Source organism: Alternaria arborescens (assembly GCF_004154835.1).
Source record: "Alternaria arborescens strain FERA 675 chromosome Unknown contig_3, whole genome shotgun sequence".
NCBI classification, from domain to species: domain Eukaryota; kingdom Fungi; phylum Ascomycota; class Dothideomycetes; order Pleosporales; family Pleosporaceae; genus Alternaria; species Alternaria arborescens.
In genome coordinates this window covers 1,090,393-1,115,733 of record NW_021167858.1, presented here as the reverse complement: position 1 = coordinate 1,115,733, position 25,341 = coordinate 1,090,393, and the positions used below count along the sequence as shown (strand labels likewise).

Sequence of the window (25,341 nt, the reverse complement as noted above, 5' to 3'; positions counted from 1 at the left end):
CGACTCCCAGCCCGCGTTTTGCGGTGACTACCACTCATGACTCTCGACGCAGGAGCGCTGCAGTGCTGGTGCACAAATCGAGCGCCTTCATGCGTCCCCAGCATGTCCAGGCCAATGAACGCACCCAGGGACCACCCTCTGCACCCGCGAGGGGAGCAAGCCACGTATCGCCAGTCGCCTCTCCTGCAACCCGGCTTGCCGTCTTCTTTTGGTGCGCCTGCAGTAGCGGCCTTACTGGTCCGCTGCGCCTTCATGAGCAGTTGTCATCTGAGCTTCTTGGGTTGTGAACAGTGCTTCAGAGCCTTATTTATCTAGACAGGAGACAATTTGCACTGGCCGACAGACAACCCCGTGCTCGACGCCTACGCTTAGCATCTGTCTGTTTTGTTTTGGGTAGACAGCCCAGCTGCTTCTTGTGTCGTCGTGGACATGGCAATGCGCCGGACCCAAGAATAGCATTGCAATCGCGCACTTCACCATCGACTCGGACCCGTTCGCACTGCGAAAATTGTGCCGCGGCCGTTGAGTGCTCCTGCAACGTCTGGCCCCAAAGAGTCAGACCTACGGTATCCGCCGGCGGGGCCATGTCCTACCACGATGATGAGGGGGGTCTCGCGATCAGCGCGACTTATGCAAATCGATCCCAAATCTGAACACCATTGTAGCGTGGCAGTGACAACGTTGACGGCGAAACCGGAATGCCGTGCGTCTGTCGGCGGGCGTCATCAACGTCCCCATCGCCAAATTACTGCTCGTGCAATCGTCACTCGCAACCCAAGCGCTCGGCGCCCCCCTCTGGGCTCGGTGCTATATCGTAAGCAGGTGCCCACCGTATGCACCTGGGATGCATGTGAGGAAGTTCGAGCCTTCGAGGCCAGCACTTTCTCCACTCACACAGTCTAAGATCTTTGCTGACCAGTTCCTTGGCTTCGGATTGGCCCCCTGGAGCTCATCAATACCCGTAGTGACGCTTGCAGCCCTTTACCGTGATTTTTCATCAGGCACCAGAAACATCCTGCCGTCACACATGTGACTTCACTATCCCACGTCAAAGCCATTTTTTGCCTGCCGTGGCGTCAAGTGCCATGTCGTCAACAATAAAATTCGACGGCTGTTTACGTCAAGCGATGCGGTGAGGGCCAACACTATGCGTTGAAGAATAAGGAAAAAAACATGTGCCGGCAAAGAGACGCAGGCAGCAGTTGATTGGCGAGCAACGACGCAGACACGATACTTGGTCAAAATAGCTTAGTGCACTAAAACACGTGATCCGCTCATAAGCCCTCAACCTGGGAAGACGAGGCTCCAAGGCCAGAGGAAGCAGTTTCACCCGCTGAGCTTGCAGTAACATTACGACCAGGCTTCATGGTAAGGACTACGTGACTACCTAGCAATAGTCTTACTCAGTTGGGCCCCTTCGCGATGCACAGGCTTTTCGGCTCACCCAGTGCCCAACGCGTTCGATATGCGCTGGCATCCAATGGAGCTAATCCACATCGCATGACACAGACAAGGACACGATAGTTACGGGCGCACGAGGTCAAAATAGTCAATTTGGATAAGGCAGAGGATGGCGCAGTGACTGCGTAGTTCATTCAGATTGCATGCGTTTCGCACGTAGACTCATAAGACGACCATATACTTAGGTCCAGTATCCCAAACGCCGATGTAAATGCTGATTCCGTGGTATATCCCAAAAGCTTTTCACGCGCCAAACCAGAGACGAAAACCAAGAACTTCGACCAATGGGCGATCTAGTTCATCTGCCTGATCAAATCGTTGATCTTGTCTTCCCGGTTGCCCAAGTCACCACCTTCGATGAAGTGCTTGAACTTCCTCTTACGGAAGCCACCAGTTGGGCTGTTTAGCTTGAACGGCCAGAGGAAGTTTGAGGCCGCTTTGAAGTTTGGTCCAACAGTGCAGATCTCATGGATAAGATCCTCCATGCAGATCATGCCGTATTTACCCAAGTTCTCCTCGATAATCTCGTTGTCGGTCAGAGGGAGTCGTTGCTTGTCGACCTTGCCATAGCCACGCTCTGTACATGAGTTAGTGTCCGACAGCGACGTTGAGCTTGAGTCGAAACTTACTATAGATGAGCTCACGAACCGACTTCTGGTTTGGGTAACCATAAGCAACAAACGGCTCAACAATCTTCAGCATCTCCATGGTCGCCTTGGTAAGCTTGATGAAAACACCATTGTTGATCTGGAGGAGCCGAAGGAGCTGCAGTGTCTTGCGTTTCTTGGGATCAATCTTGTTGATACCCTTTATCCGAACGACGAAGGCAAGTTTTGGCTCAGCGGGGACGTAGAGGCTGTCGCTCTTCTTGGCTTCGCGCGCCATGCGCACCCGCTCACGCTCAGCATCGCGGTACTCCTTCACATACTTTTCAGCTCTTGTGAAGATGACCTCGCGCTTCTTCTTGTTCTTGTCTGTTTCATGTCAGCGCTGTTCACAACAGTATAGCATGCCATGGGTTTCAAAGAGGGCGATCGCATCATTCCCGAAAGATGGTTAACAATTCGACAACATTGACCGTAGTCTAGCCGATAGTGTGGTTGTTATAATCATCGTGATCGCCCTCTCGAGATCTCTGAAAGCATGCGGGGTTGGCCGTACCTCGCTTTTCGCGTGTTGCGATCGCGCGCTCCTCGCGTGCCTTCTCTTGAGACTTCCTCTTCTTGAGGAGGTTCTCAGGCACGAGAGTGACCTCGCTCTGTGTAGGGACGGTTCTGTGAGGCGCGTGTTAGCTTTGGAATAGGCGTGCGGTGCAGAGACAACTTACGACTTCGACGACATGTTGAAGTGGTGTTCGAGAAATTCGTCGGAAGCTCAATTTTTGCCAGACCCTTAGCGCCTACGCTAGCCTTTTTACTACAAGCGTCAACGCTAAGAGGCTGGGGTTCCACATAAGCTGCACCCATCTGCGGCCGAGGTCTGGATAATTGTATTGATCTTGTTACTGCAATTTCGAGTTCCTTCTGGCAACGAGCATGTACCTCACAGCTTGTTTGTGTTTGGAGGTGACTGTATCATGATGCGGCGATGGGAGCGGTAAGGTGTCATTTGAGATGCCCCACACATGACAATATTTAGAGAAGAAGTTGGCATATCGAATAGCCATGCGTGTGAATGCACCAGAACTATCTCTATGTCGCAGGTGACCTTTGTTGGGACATAAGGTCACTTTGTTTACTGACGGCTTTGATATCTACTGTGACCTTTCTAATCACCTTGAACTTCGGAGGTCTATCAAAGGCGAGCAATAGCAACTCCGGACAACTGCATGTTCCAGAAGATGTGTCCCTATTCAGCCTCTTTGATAGGCGGCTTCCCTAAGCTTCAGAGTAAGATCCGTTGTCTACAAGTAGCTTTCCTATGGCCGATCGCTTGAAGGGAGAATGAAATTCTGCTGGCATGATACCTAGATAGGGAACCGTTGAGCATATAGGATGATATGCTCCGTGGTATGGCTGGTTCATCACCACTATGGTCGTTCACAAGATTACGCTTATCTTTAAATAGTGCTTTTCATCAGATTGGATACAGAGAGAGGGGGATTTGTATACTGTATCTTCCCCTGCAACACACTTGGGCGAAAAACCGAAGACCACCAGTCTAGAGATAGTTGAACGACCCCAAAACGTCGCCAGAAGTACATTCCGTACTACGAGAAGCCTTTAGTGAATTTACCTAATCCTATTGTTCATGTCACGAGTAATCGCGAAGTGGCCGCCATTAGTCGATGAGCAACATTTCCAAGGTTGATTTAGTTGTTCTAGAGTATGCTTTAGGAACTAACTTTATTTACCTCCGTGCCATATCCTGTAGCCTACAAGAAAAGGTTTCCCGACGTCGTCCCCTTCTTTACGAATACCGTTGTAAAATCTTTATCTTCATTGCCATTGAAAGCTCCACCACTTTGTGAAGATGTTCCTATTTTCACATTCTGCTATTGATAATGTCAATACCAAACAGCTCTACAGACTGAAGCCAGGTCCTTACCACGAGAAGTTCACCGAACAGTACCTTTCTTCCGTTGCTAGTTCCTACAACACTACTACGTTTGCCTCAGGCCAACCCATTCTTTCTACCCCCTGACTTTCTGGTTCATGAGTAAAGCCCCACGAGTGAAGCCCCACAAGACGACATATCCCACCCGCGAGCCTGGTCTAGACCTCCTTGAACCCTCGGACCGTTCGTTTCAAGATAACAGAACTCGGCTTTGCGCCACACCAGATGCCATGCCGTCTCGTTTCGTTTGACGATCCCCGGTACCCACATGTTTCGTACCATGCTTTACTCGCTTCCACATTGTGCTAATAGTAGCCGTAGCGTCACACATCTCATCGGACGTATCTCGCTATGTCATGAGAAAAGGTCCGACTGAGTTTCTGGTGTTATAGTTGGGCTCATATAAGGAATACACTGATGCAGAATTTTCAGACCAGTCAAGTGAGACTGTAATGTGCTATGACGTTGCTTTTGATTGAAAAGCAGACTACTCGTACATTGGGAGGGATATCATTAACGCATGATCCTACTCGGATCTTGTTCCCGGAACGCCATGCTGAATCAAACGCCAATTCTGAGGCATGAACACGTCACCCCGTGATGTTGTTCATACTCGTGATGATGATAAGACAATGGAAGAATTCGTGTATGTGAAAGTCATGATGCGAGTGTGATGGGCGAACATGATGGCTCACCATGCTGTTGTATACTTCTTCGTAATCTGGGTCCATTCCCTCTAGGGTAGGAAATGCGAATAATGACCTGGGACCCTCTGCCTGCACTTCTCGCAGTCTTCCCGATAACCCATGCTGAAACGACTCATACCCGTCAATGCGCCGCTTCGTTTTCTACCACGAGGCGTTGACGGTGGAGCCAGTGTTGAGGAAGACTCGGCATCCATTTGATCGGCCATACTGGCGTGCGAGAAACTAAGTCGCGATAGCTGGGACTGGGTAAGTGCGGTCGGCGTATCTGGAACGTCCTCGTCCTCTGAGATGGGCGAAGGCATACGTCTGCTCCGATCGTCATCTGCATGCTGTCCCGATCCCTTCCAGGCTGGTGGAGGTGCTTGCACTGAAGGTAGGTGCAGGTTGTTCATAGCCATGGCACCTGCTGAGCCACTCATGGGGTATCCCAATCCATTCATTCCTCCTCTCTTAAAGGTAGGATGTATGGGCGTAGGTATGCGACCATTGTTGTTGACAGTATCTGAGTTGAATAAAGACGGTTGGAGCATGGCCGGTCGCATAAAGTTGTTGCCAAACGAGCTGAAGGCGGGCGACTCTGGTGGTTGACTGCGAACGTCCATTTCATCGTCGTCCAAGTCCATGTCCATGTCTGTGCCACTTGACTCTCTTGATATACGAACGGGACCACCGTATATCGAATCCGGCGAGTAGGCTCCTCCGTGTTCTGATTGTGCTGGCGTCATTGACCGGATGTCCGTGAACAATCTTGGTGGAGACGGCGTGTGTGCGCCCCGGTGGGGTAGGTTCGAGAGTAGTTGGGGATGAAATTGATCATGGCTGACCAGCTCGTGGCTTTCCGGTCGATACTTCTATCCTACAATTAGCCAACCCCAGGAAGAAGGTATCGCTGACGTACCTTGGGGTATCTGTCCTCATCAAAATCCGAGTCTGAATCGTCGTCCCGGCCTCGCTTCCTGGCCATGATCTGAAACATGGACATGGTGATCTTGGGAAATGAGTGATCCTTATGTAGCCGCGTTCAACGCGATGACGGAATTCAGACGATATGGTTCTTTTGATGAATAGAACGCTCGAGAGGACTGTAGCTGGAGAAGCGCGACTGCGGTCGGAGGTTCCTGGTAGATATGTTTGGAAGCAAGCGGGCGAGGGGTCGATATGACTATCAGGGGCGCTGTTTCAGGTCGCATGAAAAGAACCCTGGCTTGTGTAGTGGAGTCGCGCGCCTCTAATGGCAGAGCGACTGTGTAGGGAAACCTTTTACTTGGTTGTCGGAAGTTGGTAACCCGTCGCTTGCATGCGGAGCCTCTAAGTGGTAGTAGCGATGATGTCGACGATGGTGTGGCTTAGCGTGGCGGAGTGGTGAAGTGGCATCTGAGGCCAAACCCTTGGAATCGCCGAATCTTGGAAGCCAGGCACGGCATCACGTGGGCTACGTATATGCATGTTCAAGGAGAAGTGAAGCGTCTTTCTACGTGCGATGGCAGCGGTCGCAGGAGGCGTGTTTGCGTGTACCCATGTCGCAAGCTGAATACAGGCCCCCCAGAGAAGAGTAAGGGAAGGGATAATGTTGGTGGTCACTGGGAGGGACGAGGGATGATTTGAGCTGCAGCTTGGGTCAACGAGTGCCGCCGACGCGGTGCTCGAGTCTTCCAACACAAAAGGGTCATCTTCACGCCGTCGTCAGATTCCAACAAAGCAACATGCATCGACCAACAGGAACGTGGCTATTCCAGCACGGTAACAAGCTTGGCGCACCTGCAGGTGCAAAGCTCCGGCGGCGGTGTATCGATAACTGGCGGGACCCAGAACGAACCATCAGCCCCACCTTACCCTAAAGTTTCGCAGCCACTCCCAAATAATTTGATAGCATATGACTGTATTTGCTACGCGCTCGCTGTGTCCCTTACCTACAGTCTTCGCCGACCTCGGACCTGCGCCTGCATACATTGTCTGCACACTCGCCAGGACAAACAATTGCACATCTGGTTCGCCTGATTTCTCGAGTCAAGTCACACAACACGCCCTGCACCACTTGGCACCTGTATATTCACCTTCGTCTGTGTCACAGTCGGAGTAATACTGACCGCAAGTCGACCATCGCTTACGCACCCTGTACGTCGGAGCAACAAGACTCTTCCTGTTTCAGCTCAGAGGGCGCACGCTAATATATATATACATATAAAGAGACTATCGTCATGGCTCCTGCTACTACAGAAACACCCGACATGTCTTCCTTCAATGACTCTACCAACCCAAGCGACGATGTGCGCGGTACGTCTCCACCGGCGCTTGCTTCTCGATGCCAGTACTAACACCACTGTCTAGTCCTTGGTTACGACCCACTGATCCCGCCCCAACTTCTCGCGTCCGAGATCCCCATTCCAGCACACGCCGAGAAGACCGTTATCCAGGGTCGCAAAGAAGCCGCCAGCATCATCACACAAAAGGATGACCGACTCCTCGTCATGGTAGGGCCTTGCTCCCTACACGACCCAGAGCTGGCACTCGAGTACTGCCAGCGCCTCAAGGCTCTCGCCGACAAGCTTCAAGACAACCTCTGCATCATCATGCGCGCCTACCTTGAGAAACCACGAACAACCGTCGGCTGGAAAGGATTGATCAACGACCCAGACATTGACGAGAGCTACAAGATCAACAAGGGTCTGAGAGTGTCGCGCAAGCTGTTCGTGGATCTCACATCCGCAGGCATGCCCATTGCGTCTGAGATGCTCGATACCATCTCCCCCCAATTCCTCGCAGACCTCATCTCCCTTGGCGCCATTGGTGCGCGAACAACTGAGTCGCAATTGCACCGTGAGCTGGCCTCTGGCCTCTCGTTCCCCATTGGTTTCAAGAATGGTACTGATGGAGGTCTGACCGTTGCGGTGGATGCAATTGGTGCAGCCGCTGCTAAGCATCACTTCATGGGTGTAACGAAGCAGGGTCTTGCTGCTATCACCAGGACGGCAGGTAACGAGCACTGCTTCGTCATTCTCCGTGGTGGAACCAAGGGTACCAATTTCGACAAGGACAGCATCAAAGCCGCGAGAGAAGCTTTAAAGAAAAAGGGTCTCGCTGAGGTCATGATGGTCGATTGCTCACACGGTATGCTCTATAGTCCAACGATCGTGGAGGGATAGACGCTAACTTTCGACAGGTAACTCTAACAAGAACCACCGCAACCAGCCCCTCGTAGCCAAGGACATTGCTGACCAAATCCGCAACGGCGAGACCGGCATCGTTGGTGTCATGATTGAGTCCAACATCAATGAAGGCAACCAGAAGGTCCCGCCTGAGGGTCCTAGCGGCCTGAAGAAGGGTGTCTCCATCACCGATGCTTGCATTGATTGGGAGAGCACCGTCGACACTCTTGAGAACCTTGCGTCTGCTGTCGCTGAGAGGCGAGCGAACAAGACCAAGTCTAACGGTGTACACTAAACATCTGTATTGAGGTGAGCATTGATCAGGACTGTGTATATAGTATGGGGATATCTGGCGTTGGGAAAAGTTCAGACAGAAAGGAATATGGGTGTGATGATAGGGACTGATTTACGATCAATTCATGAAATATATGATGGAACCAAACAAGTTTTTCCGCATGTACAAAGTTGTGATGGAGTCTAACGCCGGAGAACTCATGGGTATCTTGGTATTAGTGCTATAATCTCTCAGCCCGCGCCTTCACTCATCTTCCTCTTCGTCCTCGTCCTCCTCGTCTCTGTTCTGCGTGCTGCGCCGATTGCCGCCTGTGCTTGCTCTTCCATCCACCCCAGCCGCTCGCTCTCCCACAAACACATCTCCCGAACATTCCGTCTTACATCGAGGGCATACTCTGCTGCCTCTTCTGCTCCTATAGTAACTGTTCGCGCACACATCGTGCCACCTGACACCACATTCTCGATTGTTGCACCGGATGCCAATTGTGACAATCTCCCTGCATCCCTCACAGTCCCTGATCCTGATGACTTCGCGCCCATCTTCGTTTTCTTCAGCAGACTCATTATACGTCTCCTTAAGGTAAGCACGCAGTTCCATCAGTGCGCGTGGGGCAAGAGAATAGTAACCTTTTCTCGACTTTTGAAAGAAAGCTTCCTTGACAAGGGTTTCCAGGACGAGATCGGCTTCCGCAATGGAAATGCCTGTGTCGATGTTGGCTTGTGAATCTTCCACATCGCCATTGATCTGACTTTGTCTGCTGGCTGCCTGACTTTGCCTATTTCTGCGTGAAAGACGGGCGAGCTGCGAGGCTTCGGTGTGTTTTATGGCCATGACTTCGCGGATGTTGGTGTTGTTGGTTTCGAACATGTGGTCAAGGACGCGTCTTATGTAGGCGATTTCGTTTGCGGAGAAAGTAGTAGCGAGTTGAGTGACGGCATCGCTGGCATTGTTGACAAGGGCATATATGCTATCTTTGCTCTGCTGATCGCGAGTTGATCGGATCTCGTAGTCGAATGCTTCGATTTTGGCATTTATGGTCTGGATGGTGGAGGTGATGTAGGGTTGGGTCACGTCGCCTTCTGTCCATGGGCGTTCGGGGTCTGTTGCAGCTGTCAGAGTATGAAACTAACCGAGGGCTCGAAAACAGACTGTATGCAGTCATCACATGAGCTAGGATAGCTTTCATTTGATCCACTGTGAGGACGCTGTGCGTTTGGAAGGCTTGTAGGAACGCGCGATGGATCGAGCTGTAGTCCTCGCTTTCGGCAGGAGCGCGTACAAAGGGTGAATCTTCACGGGACATGTTGGCGCGAGATTTGAAAGTGAGTGACTCAAGAGGAGGGGAACTTTGACAGTGCGGCAGAAGTACTGTAGAGTGTGGAGAAGGTGTACTTACGCGATCGCGGGGAAATTCTGGAAACGCGAGAACGCGAAAGCACGTGTTCTTCATTCTAACCACATTGCCTTACCCGTCGTGGCTGTACGATGACGCTGCAGAACCAGTACGACCGGGTATCAAATTGAGAGCATTCGGTATGTTTGGAGAGCTCCAAAGACTCACACGACGAATATCTGCATCGATTGAGAGAACTAGACACAAGCTGTGACCTTTCTCTAAGTCTGTACCTGAGTATCTGGAGTACTCAGGGACGTCTGAATAGCGCCATTAAACTTCAAAGTAGAAATACGTTTTTACAGTTTACGTTGAGATTGTAATGCTTCTTTTTGACTGAAATAGATAGCAATCCAAAGCAATATCTGTTAGCCGTGAATACGAATGCTAATCCTTATCTGTTATCCTGCTTGTCACGACCGACCCAGCGTTAAGCAATGCCTTTCCGTTCTTCGTGCGTCTGTGTATCATACAAGGTCCTAAAGTCTCTATCCATACTTCGTCATATCGTAACGTCGATGCTGTCCATGCCATCTCAAACAGGCAGATCGGCATTCCGTCTCGCACCACTTATCGCCTCCAGTGCCCTAGCAATATACGGTCCAATCACCGGTACGTTACTGACGAAACCCGCGATTGTCATCAGGAAATCCCCAAACAGAACGAGTATGCCGTATAGCTCAATTATGAAGCCGATGAAAGCCCATCGCATCAGAATAAGCGATATACCAGCGACAAAAGCCACCGTGCCTTTCCATTTCTGCTTGCGAGCAAAGAATGCGACGGTTTTGGTTGTTCCGATGATGAGTGTGAGGCCAATTAGAAATAATATCTATTAAGGGGGTATCAGAGCTGGTTCGATGGTAGAGGTAGAGGTAGAGGTTTGGAGGTGTGGTATAAACGTACGTTTCCCATTGCGAGCCTATGACCATGTCAGCAAAGCATGTATGTATATGTGAAGAGATGAGACATACATTGCGCGGTCAAAAAACATCATGACACCTCCCATCAGAAAGAGTCCGCCTGTTCGTCTTGTCAATCCGATGTTGAACAGTGAGCGCATTCGTGGTAGTGGGCGCGTACCTACCCCCTGAGCAGAAAGCGACCCCTATCTCTGTTCCTGTTGTCAGCAGATGTTCTATGCAGTAACCGCGAAGCTGCATGTTGGCGCAACATACTCTGGGTATCTGAAAGCCACATAGTCGGCATCTTGGAAGTTCGGAATGTGTACAGCGCGCAACGTGCGAGGTTGTATAGTTGAGAAGACTTAAAACGTGATAATAGTGAACAAGTAGTAGATGGGCACCTGGTTCCACTGTACGTCTGGCACGAAGGCGGTATCCGTCGATTTCTTGTCTCGTGTCCCCTTGGTGAGAGTTGAGACGCGGCGCGCGCAGTCGGTGGTCGGCCCAAAGTTTACCCCTGCTAGCGCTGGAGTTCCCGCGGGTTGTCGCATAAAATTCTGGCATCATGCTTCTCAGTCTCTACAACCCTCGACCATCTAAAGTGAGAACAGGTAGTCAACATTCAAACACTCAGCAAGAAAGAGCAATTGATGCGTTGTTTCTTTTCTACAGCTACAAGATACTTGAATGACTATTACAATGTAGATCCCGCCTTGACAACAGCATGCTTCAAGCTGCTGTAACTAGGAATCCTCCCTCGAGGCCCTGGTATACTGTCTTATGGGCGCAGAAGAATACTGGATCACGGTTAAGCCGGAACACCTCCTTGAGCCATAAGCCGAAAGGCATGTGGTGGGTGGAGAGTAGTTTGACTTTGATGATCATACATAACCTCAATTACACCTGGGTTTCTGACCAGGCTTGTACCCATTTCATTAGCCCGTTTGATGCAAGACTTTAGACAAGTGAATGAACTTGAGCCTCTGTCGAATGCAGCGTTGCGCCGACTGTGAAGGACGCATGTCATACTATCAACCTTGGAGTAGTAGGAGCTACCTCGGCATCGAGGTAACGCTCACTTCAAGATTGTGTGTGCACCTCTTGCGGCGAGATAGCCCTCTGACACGTTCTGTGGCATGGTACGGATGCCTCCAAACACCTCCTTGTTGTGGTACCTTAGACGCGTCTTGGGATCGGTGTATGGTGCAGGAAGACCGGTGATATCACAGTACTTCTTCTGACTGCTCGGGTGGAAGCTCGGAGCCGACTCGATGTTGGTGTATGTAGGTGCCGGCCCAGCAGCAGCTCTGCCGTTCTTCTCCAATACCAGGGTGCTCAGACTCTGGGCTGCTTGGGCGATGTTCGGTGCGCGGCCGGAAGCAGCGTTGCCTTCAGCAGTTACGGCAGGTGTCGAGTTACCGCTGTTGTTCTGTGTGGCCATGACTGAGGCTTCTTTGCGTGACGCCTCGCCAAGAATCTGCTTGAGGTTCTTGTTGCGTCGCTGCGGTGGCTTCCAGTTTGGGTTGCGGAAAGGCTTGGGTACTGCGTAGATGTCAAGCTTATCAAGAAGCGCCTGATGCGTTTTCTCATCCGAGGCGGCTGTTAATGGTGCCATGCTTGGAGGTGCCGGGATCTCAAGAAATCGCAGTCGATGGGCTTGGGTGTCTTGGCTGCGATTCCGTGTTGTCTTGTCGCGTTGTCGGCCTGTTATTATTCCACGTTGATCGCGTGCGGGGCCGGTTTTGATGGGCTGATCTGATAAGTCGCGATGCTGGTGCGTGAGCTGTGGCGGGAATCAATGTGAGCGTGGCAGAGCGTTGGTGTTGTATCGCGATGGAGCTTGCGGAGGTGGAGCTCTCCCGCCCGACCTCTGGACCTGCATACCCACACTAACTGCTTTCATCCTCCCCACCAGACAACTTGGACGCGTACAACCAACGTCAATATCACAGAGGTACAATAATGGTGAGATGTCACGAAGCAGCCCCCTGAGCGGCGCGTGAATCTGACCTCGTCTCCAGGAAAGTCCACACGAACACCAACAGAGCCAACTGCTCTCTCGCATCATCGTGAATGTTGTCAGTCAAGCCAAACGTTTCCAGGTCCAGTCAAGACAAGCATGCTGATTATTCCAAAGGAGAAGTTGAACGAGGCCATCATGATGCTAAACAAAAATCTCCAAGAGATCAATATCCAGAACATGGACACGGAGCTCGTAGCTCAGATGTTCAAGAACTACCAGTCCAACGTTCTTTTTCACCTAGAAGGTATACGGTCCTGTCGAGAATTCTGTATGACATAGCTGACAGGCCAAAGCAACAAACGGTCTGAAGGATCCTGCGTAAGCATACGACGTAGAGTATTCTTGGTGTGCAATTTGCATTTCCCGCGGCACAGCCAAAGCTCGCATACAGCCGGAATTATGGAGACAAGGAGCAGAATGGAGCGGGTAGATAGCCAATAATGAGATATGACCATGTCCAAATTTCGTGCACCACAGCAATGAGCATGGTCGTCATGTGAAATAGCGTAACATGGCCCTGGACGGAGACGGGCTCGGACCACCGAGCATCGCAAGAGCCTCACCACATGGCAACCGCAATGCCGCGCATCCTCAGTGCCAGTCGCGCTAAACAAGCTCACACGCCACATCTCCCGTCCGCGATATGAAATAACAACCTGATCCTCGGCCAATCTCCATCTCCAACTTCACCGCCATGGCCCCCTCAGCTATCGACGAGGCGCCCCAACTCGCAGGGCGCAATCCACCCAAACCTCCACCCAAGCTCTGGAGCGTGTCGGAACCGCCTTTTGAAGGCTTCAGACCCATCGACAAAGAAGGATGGTCGCGTAGCAACGGCGAAACTGCCATCGTAATTGACAATGGTACGCTCGCAATGCACATGCGCCCGTGTTTCTACCCAGACTAACATACTGTAGGCTCGTCCGCAGTCCGCGCTGGGTGGTCTTTTGACTCCAAACCCCGGTTATCAGTGTTGCCCAACATGGCGAGGTACCGCGACCGCAAGCTCAACCGAACCTTTACCTTTGTTGGCTCAGATGTCTACGCCGACGGTACGGCGCGAGGACAGTCCAAGCCTGTCTATGAGCCTGGCAGCAACGTCGTGAACAATTGGGACGTCATGGAGGGCGTGCTTGACTACTGCTTTGTTAAAATGGGTGTGGATGGACGCTCCGGGCGCATAGATAGACCCATCGTCATGACAGAGCCCGTTGCGAACCTGGGCTATTCACGAAAGAGTACGTGAGCCAATGACAGATGAGACTGTGCGTACAGCTAACATCAACTCTACAGCCATGTCGGAAATCCTCTTCGAGTGCTACGGCGCACCATCCGTCGCATACGGTATCGACTCGCTCTTCTCCTACTCATACAATGGCGGTCGCAACGGCCTGGTCATGGACTCTTCGTACACCTCTACGCACATTATTCCCGTAGTAAACTCCAAGCCCTTGTTGTCACAAACCACGCGTCTGAACTGGGGTCGCTTCCAGTCCGCGCAATACCTGCTCAAGCTACTGAGGCTGAAGTACCCTACATTCCCCGGAAAGATTAGCGACAACCAGGCTGAAGACCTCGTTCGAGAGCATTGTTATGTATCACAAGACTACGAGAATGACCTGAGCCGCTACCTGGATTGGACGGGCCTGGAAGACCGAGACCATACAATTCAGTTCCCTTATACTGAGCAGATCGTGGTGCAAAAGACCGAGGAAGAGCTGGCAGCTGCAGCGGAAAAGCGCAAGGAGAGTGGTCGTAGGCTGCAGGCCCAGGCGGCAAAGATGCGTCTGGAGAAGCTGAAGAAGAAAGAAGAAGAGCTGGAGTGGTGCTTGCAGTTGCAGACGCAACTGGAAGAGATTACCACGAAAAAGGAAAAGGCACGGATACTTGAGTCAAATGACTTCGATGACGAGAACCAGCTCAACAAACGAGTCAAGGAACTGGAAGCCGCAATCAAGAAGGCTCGTAACAAGGACCTTGGCGATGTAGAGGAGGAGCAGGTCGAAGCACCTACATTCCCCCTGTTGGAGGTTCCGGATGATCAGCTTGACGAGGAGGGTATTAAGCAAAAGCGACAGCAACGATTGATGAAGTCAAACTACGATGCACGCCAACGTGCGAAGATTGAAAAGGAGAAGGAGAAGGCACGGCAAGCAGAAGAGCAACGACTTGACGACCAACGGCGGGAAACCGATCCTCAAGGCTGGATAGAAGAGCGCCGAATAGCTCGCCAAGCCATTATCCAGAAGATGAAGGACCGTGAGCGTCTCAAGGCTGAACTTGGAAACCGCAAGTCGCTCGCCAACCAAATGCGAATGAAGTCCATCGCCAACCTTGCCTCGGACGCACCCACCAAGAAGCGGCGACGAGGTGGTGGTGATGATGACACCTTTGGCGCCGACGATGCAGACTGGGGTGTCTACCGCACCATTGCTACAGGTGAAGGTTCCGACGACGAAGAAGAAGAAGATCTTTCCAAGAATCTTAAAGAAATCGAATCCCAGCTTCTCCAACACGACCCCGACTTCACCGAAGAATCAACCCGCGAAGCACAAACAGACTGGACAAAATCCATCCTCCATTCCTTCCTCCACGGTCCCTACCCTTACGACGCCGAGTCCCAAAGGGAAATGAACCAAATCCACCTCAACGTTGAACGCATCCGCGTCCCCGAAGTCGTCTTCCAACCGACAATCGCAGGTCTCGACCAAGCTGGCATTGTAGAAATTGCCTCGAATATTCTCACAGAGCGTCTGGCAGATTCGCCCCACCGCGACGACGTGTTGAAGGACATTTTCCTCACAGGTGGCAACACCATGTTCCAGGGTTTCGAGGAACGCCTGCGCTCTGAACTCCGCGCCGTGCTCCCCGCTGAACAAACCATCAACGTAAGAAAAGCTGGGGACTGTGTACTTGATGCCTGGCGTGGCGCGGCCCAATGGGCGGGCAAGAAGGAGTCGAGGCAACATTTTGTCACTAGGCAGGAATTTCTGGAAAAGGGTGCCGAGTATATCAAGGAGCATGACCAGGGGAATGCTGCTTATTAGCTTATTCTATCTTGCTTGTAAGTCAATAGTGGGAGTAGTTTGTTGAGTCTACCTGGGTATTGGTGCTTGTAGTATTACAGAAATATGGTGTTATTGCTTTATTTTTTTGCCATTCTTAGATAATATCTCTCCATGGACAAGAAATGGCTTCTTTTACAATCATTACGTTCTTAGTGATGTGATTGTGATAACATCATGGCGCAGACCGACATGCAACAGAGAGTATATGTAGGAGGATGCAATGCTCAAATTATCTAAGCAAAACCAAAGAACACTATGCTAAAGCCCCTTGTACGCCGAAACCACCATGACACCTGTCCCAATGCATACCCAATGTATGTATATGCTCTAAGCCAAACAATGCTGCGTGCATGCAGAACGCCTCCCAATGAGTCCCAGTCCTACACCGATGATGATGCATGCGCCGCCGTTTGCCCGGTTTACCTTGGTCGTTAACAAATTCGTGTTTCTCATTTCCATATTATGATTACGGGCACAAAGATGTTTCCGTCAGCAGAAGACATCGTTTGAGTCGCCGCGCTCTACGCAGACTTGGGGTGCTGCTCAACGAGCCATTCCATCACACTTTCGTAGCATAGTACAAACTGTCGTAGACTCTGTACCATGCTCAACCGCTGCAGTCTGAAGTCCTCCACGGTCTTTGCAATAAGATCGGTCTCCTCGTTGTTCACCCAGCTGTCCTCTTCGCGCTCGTTCTTGGCTAACTTGTCGTCGGTGTCCATTGGAGTCGATTGCCTGGCGTTGCGAGCTTGCCTTTGCCGCTTGAGCATATCCAAGACGGAGTCGACCGTGCAAAAAGTACCAGTACGGCCACATCCGGCGGAGCAATGGACTATAATCGGGCGGCTGTTGGGTGGGTCAGGCTGCGAAGGCGAGCCACCGTTGACCGAGCGGACAACAGCATCAGTCTGCTCAATCAGGCCCAATAAATGCGTAGGATGGGCTGGGGCTCCGAAATCAGGCCAGTGCGAGTACTGCAACTGTGTGATTTCGCGCATACGCGCGAAGGGTTCATCATCGTTCGAAAGAGTGAACTTGCGCACGATGACATAAGGCTGCTCCTGGTTAGAAGAACCAGTAGTAGCTTCCTTGGTGAAGTTGGCAAGCTTCGGTGGGTTCGTTGACCTGCGCTGACCCACTGATGGCCTCGATTGTTCCCTGTGACGATGGATCTTCGACGGCTCCAAAGACGCCCTGCGTTCGCCAAGTGGGTTGAGGTGTAGATGGCCATATCGCTTATCGGACCAGTAGTTGTGGGCCTTGACCTGTCCACCTTCTTGCTCGGCAGTTAACATGACAATGACACGAACGTCTTGCTGCCAAACAACGTTCCAGAAGTCCTGTCAAAGTGTTAGTGGGTGACGTGATATACATAAATGAGAACATACTTTGAAGGTAGCCGGTATGGGTCCCTGCGTTGCGATGTAACGCTTGTTGGAGTAGGCGGCTTGGACGTGGTTGGCGTTGACATAATCGCAGCTTCCTTCAGCAACTCCTTCGAGCTTGACACGAGTGTGTTCGTATGGCCAGATATTGTTGTAGCGATTCTTCGAACCTTTCTCAATACCTGCAATCTGTATATGCTGTCCCTTGCCTCCTGATGACGACGGAGCGTCGTAGACAACTTCACCAGACAAAGCCTTTTGCATACGCTTTTGTTCACGTTTCTCGATTTGCAAGAATCGTTCTGCGACTGTCTTGCCCTTGTCTTGCTCTTCAGATGCAGCCTGAAGCCACTGTGGAAGATCGTCTTCCACTGACTGGGTCATGCCTGCTGGCTGGTTGACGGGCATCTGCCCGACTCCACCAATGAGGTCCATGTTTTGACGAATGTTGCCAAAGAAAGGGTTAGCAGCGTTCTGGGTTGCAGGCATGGGACAGCCACCGATAACAGGCGCGACAGCAGGGAGATCGGAGTTGAGGTTCAGAGCAGCAGTGCCGGAGGTCGGACTTCCAGAGCTTTGGTGTGTGATCCAGGCTGGGAACTTTTCAGCAAATTCTTGGAATCCACCACGGATGACAAAAGTGCCACCTGACCAACCCTCGCTGGTGAACTTTTTAAGGGTGTTGACACAGGTTGTGGCGTCCTTCATTTGCGACGAGTTGGCGTCATATACTATGATGTGTTTGCTGCTCCTCCATCGCTCAAACTTGTCCCTTTGCTCGTCATCTTTGAAGGTCTCAGCTAGCTTCTGGACATTGAAGGAAGCGCGCTTGAGCAGCGTCGTAGGAATACAGAGGCTCAGTGCGCCTGTTATGCGAGCCTTGGCATACTGTGTCGACACACGGAGATCCAGCACAAGGACCTCGTCAATGGAAGACTGGAGGATGTTGACGATATGTTGAGCAGTGACCATAGTGGGTCCGGTAGTGTTGCCTTCTTCCTCAAAATGCGCGGGAAGCGTCTCAGCACGGTGAGTGGATATTGAAATTTGCTGGGGATGCGTCTTCTTTGAAGGTAACGATGGCCGTGGGATACGGGGTTCGGCGAACTGGGCGACAGCATCTGAACGACCGGGTCCATCAAAGCTTGCTGGGGAATTCCTTCGTGGTCGGTCGGGAAACATGGAGGATTCGGTCGAAAGCATGCGCTTTGGGGAACGTGGCTTGGGGGCGAACTCTTGCTCGTCGCTGGTATCGCTCTTGTCGCCTGGTCGGTCGGGCGGTGGCATCGACTGCGACTGTGAGTACGAGGGCTGTGCGGAGTCGATGTTGGCGAAGAAGGGGCTCTTGGATTGTGCCTTCAGGCCGGGCGATGCAAAGTCGAAGCTGCCCAGAGCAAAAGCTCTGTTGTTCTCCGACTGTTTCCTAAATTGCTCAAACTCTGGGTTCTGCTCAACGGGTATTATCCGTGGGGAGGCGGCAGCTGTCGAGCGCACGTTGGAAGTGGGTGGGCTCCAGTTTCCGCGAATGTGCTGGGCAGCACTAGAGGAGAAGTGGTCGGCATTGCTGTTGACGGCAAGACCAAAGTAGTTAGGTGAGGGGGTCGAGGGTTCCTTCGTCTTCTGTGAGGCTACATGGCTCGGTGTTTTGGCTACCCCGTTCATGCGGGGCGTGAGGGGGGGTAGCGCAGACGTCGGATGTAGTGAGGCACTTGGCCTCGTCATGGGCGTCGATCCTGAACCTCGTGGGCGAGAAGATGTGTGGGAGGAACCTCTGGGCCTAGGCGATAGGGCAGGCGTGGACATGGTGTGAGGCCTTCACACGCGTCAACTGGGTGAAGCGTGAATGTGGCTGCTGGGCGGGCAGATTAAGTCGTGGTAGGAGATAGGTGCATGAATATGGGGACTTGATGGCTGCGGGAGGGTGTGTGTGCAAGTAATGCAGGAGTGGTTGGTGCGGTGTGAAGGGTCTTGGTTTGGTGGGGATTGCCGCTGCGCTGAACAATGACGTAGGTGTATAATGAGGCAATCTCCCTGTGTTGCCGGGCGCACGAGCGATGATGTGCAGGCACAGCCCTGGGTACAGCCGACGAACGCAGAAAACAGCCGAATGTATTCGCAGCAAGAAGCGATGCCACACGGTGCGGCTGTGGTATCAGAGCTCAGTGGCGCGGGCAAACCGTAGGGGTGATGTCGTCAGGGCAGGAAAAGCTGGCTAGATGCCGCAGCTGCAGGGTCTCTGAGAACCAGCAAAGGGGAGGGGGTGCCTGAAAACAAACGGTCCCGTGACTAGGTCGGTAGGGCTGAGGCTGTGGGCGGAAACTCCAAATAGGCGCAGCGGAGAGGCGACGAGGACGGGGCGGAGAGCGGAAAGATCGAGTAGACAGAAGCTGGATGTATCGGCGATCGAGCAACTTAAGAGGAATCGACGAAAAAGCCATTTCCAAGGCACGGCTGCGAAGACTAGCTGGCTCGCTCTGGGCCCGACAATCGCATGCTAAAACCGCCTTGTCAGCTGTATGGGCTATCGTCGAGCCGCCCCTGTCTATTGCGACATTTGCTATTTAGCGTCACCCGCCAGGTCAACGGCTGCGAGGTTGCCGCCACGACTGTCGAACTCGCACTATGACGGCCGCGACCTCACGTCTGCAGCGCACATGATGGCTATCAAGACACCGAGATACTGCCTCAACCGCAGAAAAACCTGCTGCGTGCATCCGCGCGCGCCGGCTGCAAGCATGCAATCCTGAAACCTCGCGACGCGCCCCACCGCAAGACGCTCGGGGATCCTTACATTGATCGGCACCCGAGACCGTGCAGAGCAGAAGGCTGCGTCTGGAAAACACACCGTCGCTCTCTGGCCAAAAGGGCAGGTGGGGATGCTAGATGCTACGGCCGACGCGACTCGTCTGCTTCACGTCTTCTAATCTTCTAGAGTGGTTGATCCTCAGACTTCTACCACTAAGTCAGACCGCCACTTTGTCACGCCAACGACATCAGCCGCCAACTCAAGCAGAGCAAGCATCTTCCTCTCGCCTTATCCCTGTCGCACATGTTGTTCGGGCTGCAGATCCCATAGTTCATACGGACACATGGTTCGGTCGCTATCAAGTACTGCCCAACTCGTACGGTACCGTGTCTAACTTTGCAACAACACATCCTTTTCAGACAGGAACAGGGAACACATCACGCGTAGCGGTGTGGGTTGAATGTACACACATATACGCGCACACAAAATGGCGTGGTTCTCTATGACGCAATGGATTTCGTACAAGATGCCGAAGCCCGGCCCTTGGCTATGACTTTGAGCGATATTTGAATTCCGGCACAAAAAGCCACCAATGTCTCACAACAAGAATTTCTCGATCGTGTCAAACAAAAGCTTGTGCACACAGACTACATAGGCTTCGAGACTAGGCGGTCCGCAGTCATTCCGAAGGGAACGGTAGCGAACATGCATTCCCGCTATCTCCGCATCTCCATTACAAAGCCAGCCTAAAATAGACAACGTATGATGTAGTGTTTATTTGTTTGCTTAGTGATATTGTTGAAGAGACATCGCGATGCGTGTAAATACTACATGCCAAAAACCGTATGTACGCCTGGATATAATACCTGCCTTTGCGCCTAAAATCAACAAAAAAGAGCACTCTGAATTACCTAGTTTTCTTTGAAGTCATGTCTACATCTCCATCTGTTCAGTCACTGGCGGGTTGGAACTTGTCTTCCTGTGCTTCTTTGACTTGTCATAGCATATAAGGCCAAAGAAGCCTTCAGAAGTGCACGACGTGTTGGCGGAGGTAGCTGTCGGGGTTGGTTTGGGCGTATGATGTGTCTTCGCAGGCGGACCATCGCCGTCAAGGCATCCACCAAACCAGCCTGGATACTTGCACGATGAAGTAGATGTGGGCGTCGACGACGTGGTTGTCACAGTAGGTGCTGGAGCGGGCGTGGTAGTGATTGTCATGGTCGTAGTAGCAGTCGTCTCGTCTTTGCAGCCGAACCAACCGGGCGTCTTACATGTGGAGGTCGATGATGTCGTCGTAATCGTGGTCTTACTGTGTGCTTTGGTTGTAGATTCGTCGAGACATCCCCACCATCCTGGCGTTTTGCATGTTTCAGTTCGCGTGCGACTAGACCTGGTTGACGTCAATGTGGCTGTTGGCTTTGAGCTCTTGCTGGTAGTCGTCTCGGTGCCGTTGCTCTCGAAATACTCCCAGGTGTAGCAATCGGTACAGTCGACGTAAGCTTCGCACTTGGGCGGTGCATCATACTTGAGTATAACGTCTCGAATGACTTCCACAATCTTGTGTGTGCCAATACCCATACGCCAGCCAAAGTCTTTGACTGTATCATATACACACTTGTGCCCAGTATGGCAGACACTCTGCAAAGCGTACCCGCCAATTGTGCAAGCACTGGTAGCTTGGTTGCATGCGCCCATGTATATGGGATCAGCGGTGTGTCCAAAGTGGAAGCCACCGGTGAACTTGCGCTGCTGCAGCGAGCCAATCTGGTGGCCTGGTGGTACCGGAAGACCCAGACGCGACGCCGGCATGGCTTCTGGGACGGCTTCAAAAGTGACTGCAGGGTGTCCAAACGTGAGGGAGAGGAAAGACGACACGGCACCGCCGAGAGAGTGGCCGGCCATCCAGATCTCGGCATCGGGATATAATGCTGTGACATTGTGGTACAAATCCTGTGCAGCGTAGTAGTAGCGGTTCTTCTCGCGAAGGGCAGTAACGAGACAGGTCGAGTTGCAGGTGAAGGCCGAGGTTTGACAGTCGCAGACTTGTCGCCACAAGTACTGGCCGCCCTGACCGCAGCAGCAGCTGAAGAACAAGTTGTCGTTGATCTTGTCGTTTGTAGTTGTCTCAGAGCCGTCGAACATGGCGGGCGACGTGCCCTTCAAGCCTATGACGACGGTCGAGTTCTCGGTGTCGGCGAAGATGTGGCCTCGCAGACCGTCTGATTCCCAGCCGAAGTCTTCAGTATAGTTGAAGCCGCCACCGACATCCTCCCACTCCCCCGTACCAGGCTCTAGTATGTAGGCGTCCGAGGCCATGCGTGCGAAGCTTAGGACTGTCTCTCGGTCGGTGACGTTGGGGCCTGCTATGTCGTCGATTGTCCAGTCCTCTTCGGGCAACTGCACGCCTCTCCCGGTCCTTCTCCCCCACTCGAGTATGCCAGTGATGGTTTCCTTGCTCCTATCTGCCAGTCTCTGTATGCTCATGGTCTCGGATCTGACGCGCAACCGCGGCACAGGCTCGCGCCTGGCCGCGTCCTCGTCTCCGGCCGTCCATACTGTGGCATGTTCTGGGATGTCGATGCGACGGTGAAGCTCGGGATACCTGTAGGTGCCGTGGTGGAAGATGTGTCGCAGGGTAAAGTCCTTGTCGGCGTTGTGAGCACTATGTGGAAGAGGCGGCGGCGGCAAGACGGGCATGTCAGCCGCGCCCGCAACGCTCACGGCCAGGAACGACAGCAAGAAGGACGCAGCCACGCGCGATGCAGAAGGGCAGGGGGTTTGTCGTCGCATCTTGTGAGAGTGTGACAAGGAAAAGGGGCTACGAACCAGACAAAGAAGGCGATGGGAAGTCCAAACAGCAGGTGATGGCTGCCTCCATCGGCGAACATCGATGACGATCGGTGCTTCACGCCATGCCCGAGCTCTCCGCAAAAGGAGCATCCAGTGGCGGCGGGTCGGTGCGGGGGAGCTCGCACTGGCATCTGATAGCGAGCTCCAGATAGCTCCACCACCACAAGTACCAACGTCCATTCCAACGTCACTCGTTGCCGGCTTCCGTTAGCAGCCAGCCCATCTGACCCCTTGTACCTGCTGCAGTGCATCCTCGTCTCAAGCGCACCAAGACGGGTTTCAGTACAATCCGAAGTGCCCATTGCTGCCGCATGACGTGAACGCATGAGCTCTCCAATGCAGGCGCACGACACTTTTAGATTTCCATTCCACGCCCTGCAACAATAACAACATGACCGGGCGGCCCAGAAACCTGCATCCCTCACGCTCCTTTACGCGTCTCGACTCTGCGCCCAAGAGTCCGCTCTCGCGAAGTCGAGCGAATACACTGCAGGGCCCAAACGCGTCAGATATGCTAGATCCATTAAAGGCTGCCATGGTGCCAGAGGAAGATGAGCATACTGATGGAGACGTCTTTGCCAACAAGGAAGACGGTGACGACAACACTGAGGGTGAGGAACCCGCAGTACCCGACACTTTTGAGGAGCTTCCCATCGAGATCCGCAGCTTGACCGAGAGGTATCTTCTGTCGCCCATGTCACGCATCACTGCATTAACCTGTCCGTAGATTCCTCGAATCCCTCACAGCCAAAGTCCATCCTACCCCCCTATCCGCCGATGCCCTTGCCCATCTCTTCCAAGACTTCTACGGCCGCGCCTCTGCAAAAATCAACACACACATAGCCACCCTCTCTGCTCGATTAACGAGTGATAACTATGTTGCAAACGCCAAGAAGGGGGCCGCCCCATCAAGCAAACCATCATCGATATCCAAGGGAAACGATCCGTCAGGGGAACAACAGATGCTTAGTGCGACAGAAATGGCTGACCGCAAGAAGGCACGGAGATCGCTCGAGCTCAAGCGGTTCGCACTCGAAGAGGCCGTGGAACGCGCCGTGTGCGAGAAGGTCTACCAGCGGATATGGCGGCATAGGAGCACTGATGACGAGGAAAGGGACCATAAGCTCAGATCGCGCACAGCTGCTCTCTCGCTTGTTGGCATTGGCTTGAAAGAGCTCCTGATGACTGGCGAAGAGTTGACTGAGGAGGAACGTCAGAAAGCCAAAGAGAAGGAGCCTGAGATCCGAGAATACCTATCTGCCGCACGTCAAGACATCTTGAAGATGAATGAGGAGAAGTATCCGCTTGGAAAGGTCCAACATCTGACTGCTGCACACAAGTCCATTGTCGAAGCTCTGTCAAAGATATTTCCTTCCACTTCGTCTGCTGATGAAATCCTCCCAACGTTGATCTACGCACTTATCACTATACCACCAGTCGACTTGAACGTTATTAGCGACCTGAATTTTATACATCGATTTCGCGGATCCAGCCGTATGGATGGCGAGACCGCATACTGCCTGGTCAACTTGGAGGCAGCCATTTCATTCTTGGAAACCGTCGATCTTTCTTCCCTACGTGCCGAAGAAGCCGTTCCTACAAAGTCAGACTCAAGGCCTTCGACGCCCAAATCCGAGATTACACCAATGCCCTTGGGACTTTCGGACGCGCCGGATCTTATCCAAACTCCAGCCACTCCCATCTCCAAAACTCATACCAGGGAACCTTCAAGTCCGACAACTACCAAAGCTCAGCGTCGGTTGAGCAACCTCATCCAAACGCAGACTAACAAAATTGAGGCTGCTTCTGATGCAGTTCGGGACTCGATTCTTGATTCGGCCGACCAAGCACTTGGCAGAATTAACAACACATTAGACACCAGCTTCAAGTTCTTCTTCGGTGGTCTAAAAGAAAAGAACCCAGATGGACCCATGCAGGAACAACCGGTACTCCCCAAGACACTAGAAGATGCAAGGAAGCTTGTGAGCTCTCCCACTCGTGCAGAGCGGGATGATGATAACCTGAGCATCAGTGCAGCGAGTTCAGTACATGGTGACGAGTCTACAGAAACTCCAGTTAGCAAAGGGTTGGACGCGAAGATGGCTGATCTTTTTGCTGGCAAAAGGCAGATTAGAGATCGTAGCGTCGATTCCACTAAATCCGGGGGAAGCAATAGCGGACGACGTGTTGCATTCGCTACATCACAGAATGCAGAAGAGAAGGCACCATCACCAGCTCCTATTAAGGCGGATGCTCCAGCACCAGGCAATATTTCCGCTGTTGACTCTCTACGCAACATGGGCAACAACTTCAATCCTTTGAACCGATTGTCCAGTATGAACGTACTGCCCCGCTTTGCACGCGCCGTAAGCAGCAGTAGCACGCCTGTGCTCCCATCCCCGAGCCAAGAGCAGGTCAAGGCATCGCCTTCTCCAGAGCCGCTGAGCCGCACAGCCACGAATGAAATACCGCCAATAGATGACAAGGGAGCGAGAGCAGTTGCTGCGTTAGAGCAGCTAAAGAAGACTACACCGCCTTCCAAACGCTTTTTAGAGGCGAAGGATGCTCAAGACTTGAAGCTCAAAGAGGTTGAGGAGCTACTAAAGGAGTACCAAAGACTTGCAGGCGCATTGCGAGGAGCAATCAACTATTGAAATGGATTATGCACTTGGGCGGAAATATATACACAATTAACTAGGACCGAGAATCCTAATCATACACATCACCTGTGCAAACCCAGTGCGTATGTTGTGATATTGCTTTTACAAGCAAATTTTGGCAATGCAGCACGTCGTGAACAGCGGCT

At 52.3% G+C, this 25,341-nt stretch overlaps 11 protein-coding genes across 12 annotated transcripts; 4 read left to right on the top strand and 7 right to left on the bottom strand.

The window, feature by feature from the left end:
* Positions 1–1,754: 1,754 nt before the first annotated feature.
* AA0111_g1865 (60S ribosomal protein) lies at positions 1,755–2,802 on the bottom strand (the record flags this gene model as incomplete). Its single annotated transcript, XM_028647572.1, has 4 exons — positions 1,755–2,038; positions 2,091–2,435; positions 2,623–2,735; positions 2,789–2,802. The coding sequence occupies 4 exons, from the start codon at positions 2,800–2,802 to the stop codon at positions 1,755–1,757; spliced, it is 756 nt and encodes a 251-aa protein (XP_028510406.1).
* Positions 2,803–4,753: 1,951 nt separating this feature from the next.
* On the bottom strand, positions 4,754–5,706 carry AA0111_g1864 (hypothetical protein; the record flags this gene model as incomplete). Its single annotated transcript, XM_028647571.1, has 2 exons — positions 4,754–5,575; positions 5,623–5,706. 2 exons carry the CDS (start codon positions 5,704–5,706, stop codon positions 4,754–4,756), a joined length of 906 nt encoding a protein of 301 aa, XP_028510407.1.
* Positions 5,707–6,922: 1,216 nt separating this feature from the next.
* On the top strand, positions 6,923–8,165 carry AA0111_g1863 (Phospho-2-dehydro-3-deoxyheptonate aldolase, tyrosine-inhibited; the record flags this gene model as incomplete). Its single annotated transcript, XM_028647570.1, has 3 exons — positions 6,923–6,998; positions 7,053–7,832; positions 7,885–8,165. 3 exons carry the CDS (start codon positions 6,923–6,925, stop codon positions 8,163–8,165), a joined length of 1,137 nt encoding a protein of 378 aa, XP_028510400.1.
* A 243-nt stretch (positions 8,166–8,408) lies between these two features.
* AA0111_g1862 (hypothetical protein) lies at positions 8,409–9,468 on the bottom strand (the record flags this gene model as incomplete). Its single annotated transcript, XM_028647569.1, has 2 exons — positions 8,409–9,265; positions 9,315–9,468. 2 exons carry the CDS (start codon positions 9,466–9,468, stop codon positions 8,409–8,411), a joined length of 1,011 nt encoding a protein of 336 aa, XP_028510401.1.
* Positions 9,469–10,093: 625 nt separating this feature from the next.
* AA0111_g1861 (hypothetical protein) lies at positions 10,094–10,767 on the bottom strand (the record flags this gene model as incomplete). The annotated part of the gene is made up of 5 exons (XM_028647568.1): positions 10,094–10,390; positions 10,465–10,480; positions 10,533–10,581; positions 10,646–10,672; positions 10,737–10,767. 5 exons carry the CDS (start codon positions 10,765–10,767, stop codon positions 10,094–10,096), a joined length of 420 nt encoding a protein of 139 aa, XP_028510402.1.
* A 771-nt stretch (positions 10,768–11,538) lies between these two features.
* Positions 11,539–12,078, bottom strand: AA0111_g1860 (hypothetical protein; the record flags this gene model as incomplete). Its single annotated transcript, XM_028647567.1, has 1 exon — positions 11,539–12,078. The coding sequence occupies one exon, from the start codon at positions 12,076–12,078 to the stop codon at positions 11,539–11,541; it is 540 nt and encodes a 179-aa protein (XP_028510403.1).
* Positions 12,079–12,621: 543 nt separating this feature from the next.
* AA0111_g1859 (hypothetical protein) lies at positions 12,622–12,808 on the top strand (the record flags this gene model as incomplete). Of its 2 annotated transcripts, none has more annotated exons than XM_028647565.1 (2): positions 12,622–12,730; positions 12,780–12,808. In XM_028647565.1, the coding sequence occupies 2 exons, from the start codon at positions 12,622–12,624 to the stop codon at positions 12,806–12,808; spliced, it is 138 nt and encodes a 45-aa protein (XP_028510708.1). The 2 variants fall into 2 exon arrangements, with proteins under 2 accessions (XP_028510708.1, XP_028510707.1); XM_028647564.1 differs by having other exon boundaries at positions 12,777–12,808.
* A 372-nt stretch (positions 12,809–13,180) lies between these two features.
* AA0111_g1858 (Actin-like protein) lies at positions 13,181–15,533 on the top strand (the record flags this gene model as incomplete). Its single annotated transcript, XM_028647563.1, has 3 exons — positions 13,181–13,349; positions 13,404–13,724; positions 13,780–15,533. The coding sequence occupies 3 exons, from the start codon at positions 13,181–13,183 to the stop codon at positions 15,531–15,533; spliced, it is 2,244 nt and encodes a 747-aa protein (XP_028510715.1).
* A 542-nt stretch (positions 15,534–16,075) lies between these two features.
* On the bottom strand, positions 16,076–18,742 carry AA0111_g1857 (hypothetical protein; the record flags this gene model as incomplete). Its single annotated transcript, XM_028647562.1, has 2 exons — positions 16,076–16,894; positions 16,943–18,742. The coding sequence occupies 2 exons, from the start codon at positions 18,740–18,742 to the stop codon at positions 16,076–16,078; spliced, it is 2,619 nt and encodes an 872-aa protein (XP_028510717.1).
* A 1,876-nt stretch (positions 18,743–20,618) lies between these two features.
* AA0111_g1856 (putative lipase) lies at positions 20,619–22,475 on the bottom strand (the record flags this gene model as incomplete). Its single annotated transcript, XM_028647561.1, has 1 exon — positions 20,619–22,475. One exon carries the CDS (start codon positions 22,473–22,475, stop codon positions 20,619–20,621), a length of 1,857 nt encoding a protein of 618 aa, XP_028510709.1.
* A 451-nt stretch (positions 22,476–22,926) lies between these two features.
* AA0111_g1855 (hypothetical protein) lies at positions 22,927–25,189 on the top strand (the record flags this gene model as incomplete). The annotated part of the gene is made up of 2 exons (XM_028647560.1): positions 22,927–23,213; positions 23,263–25,189. The coding sequence occupies 2 exons, from the start codon at positions 22,927–22,929 to the stop codon at positions 25,187–25,189; spliced, it is 2,214 nt and encodes a 737-aa protein (XP_028510712.1).
* Between the last annotated feature and the right edge of the window lie 152 nt (positions 25,190–25,341).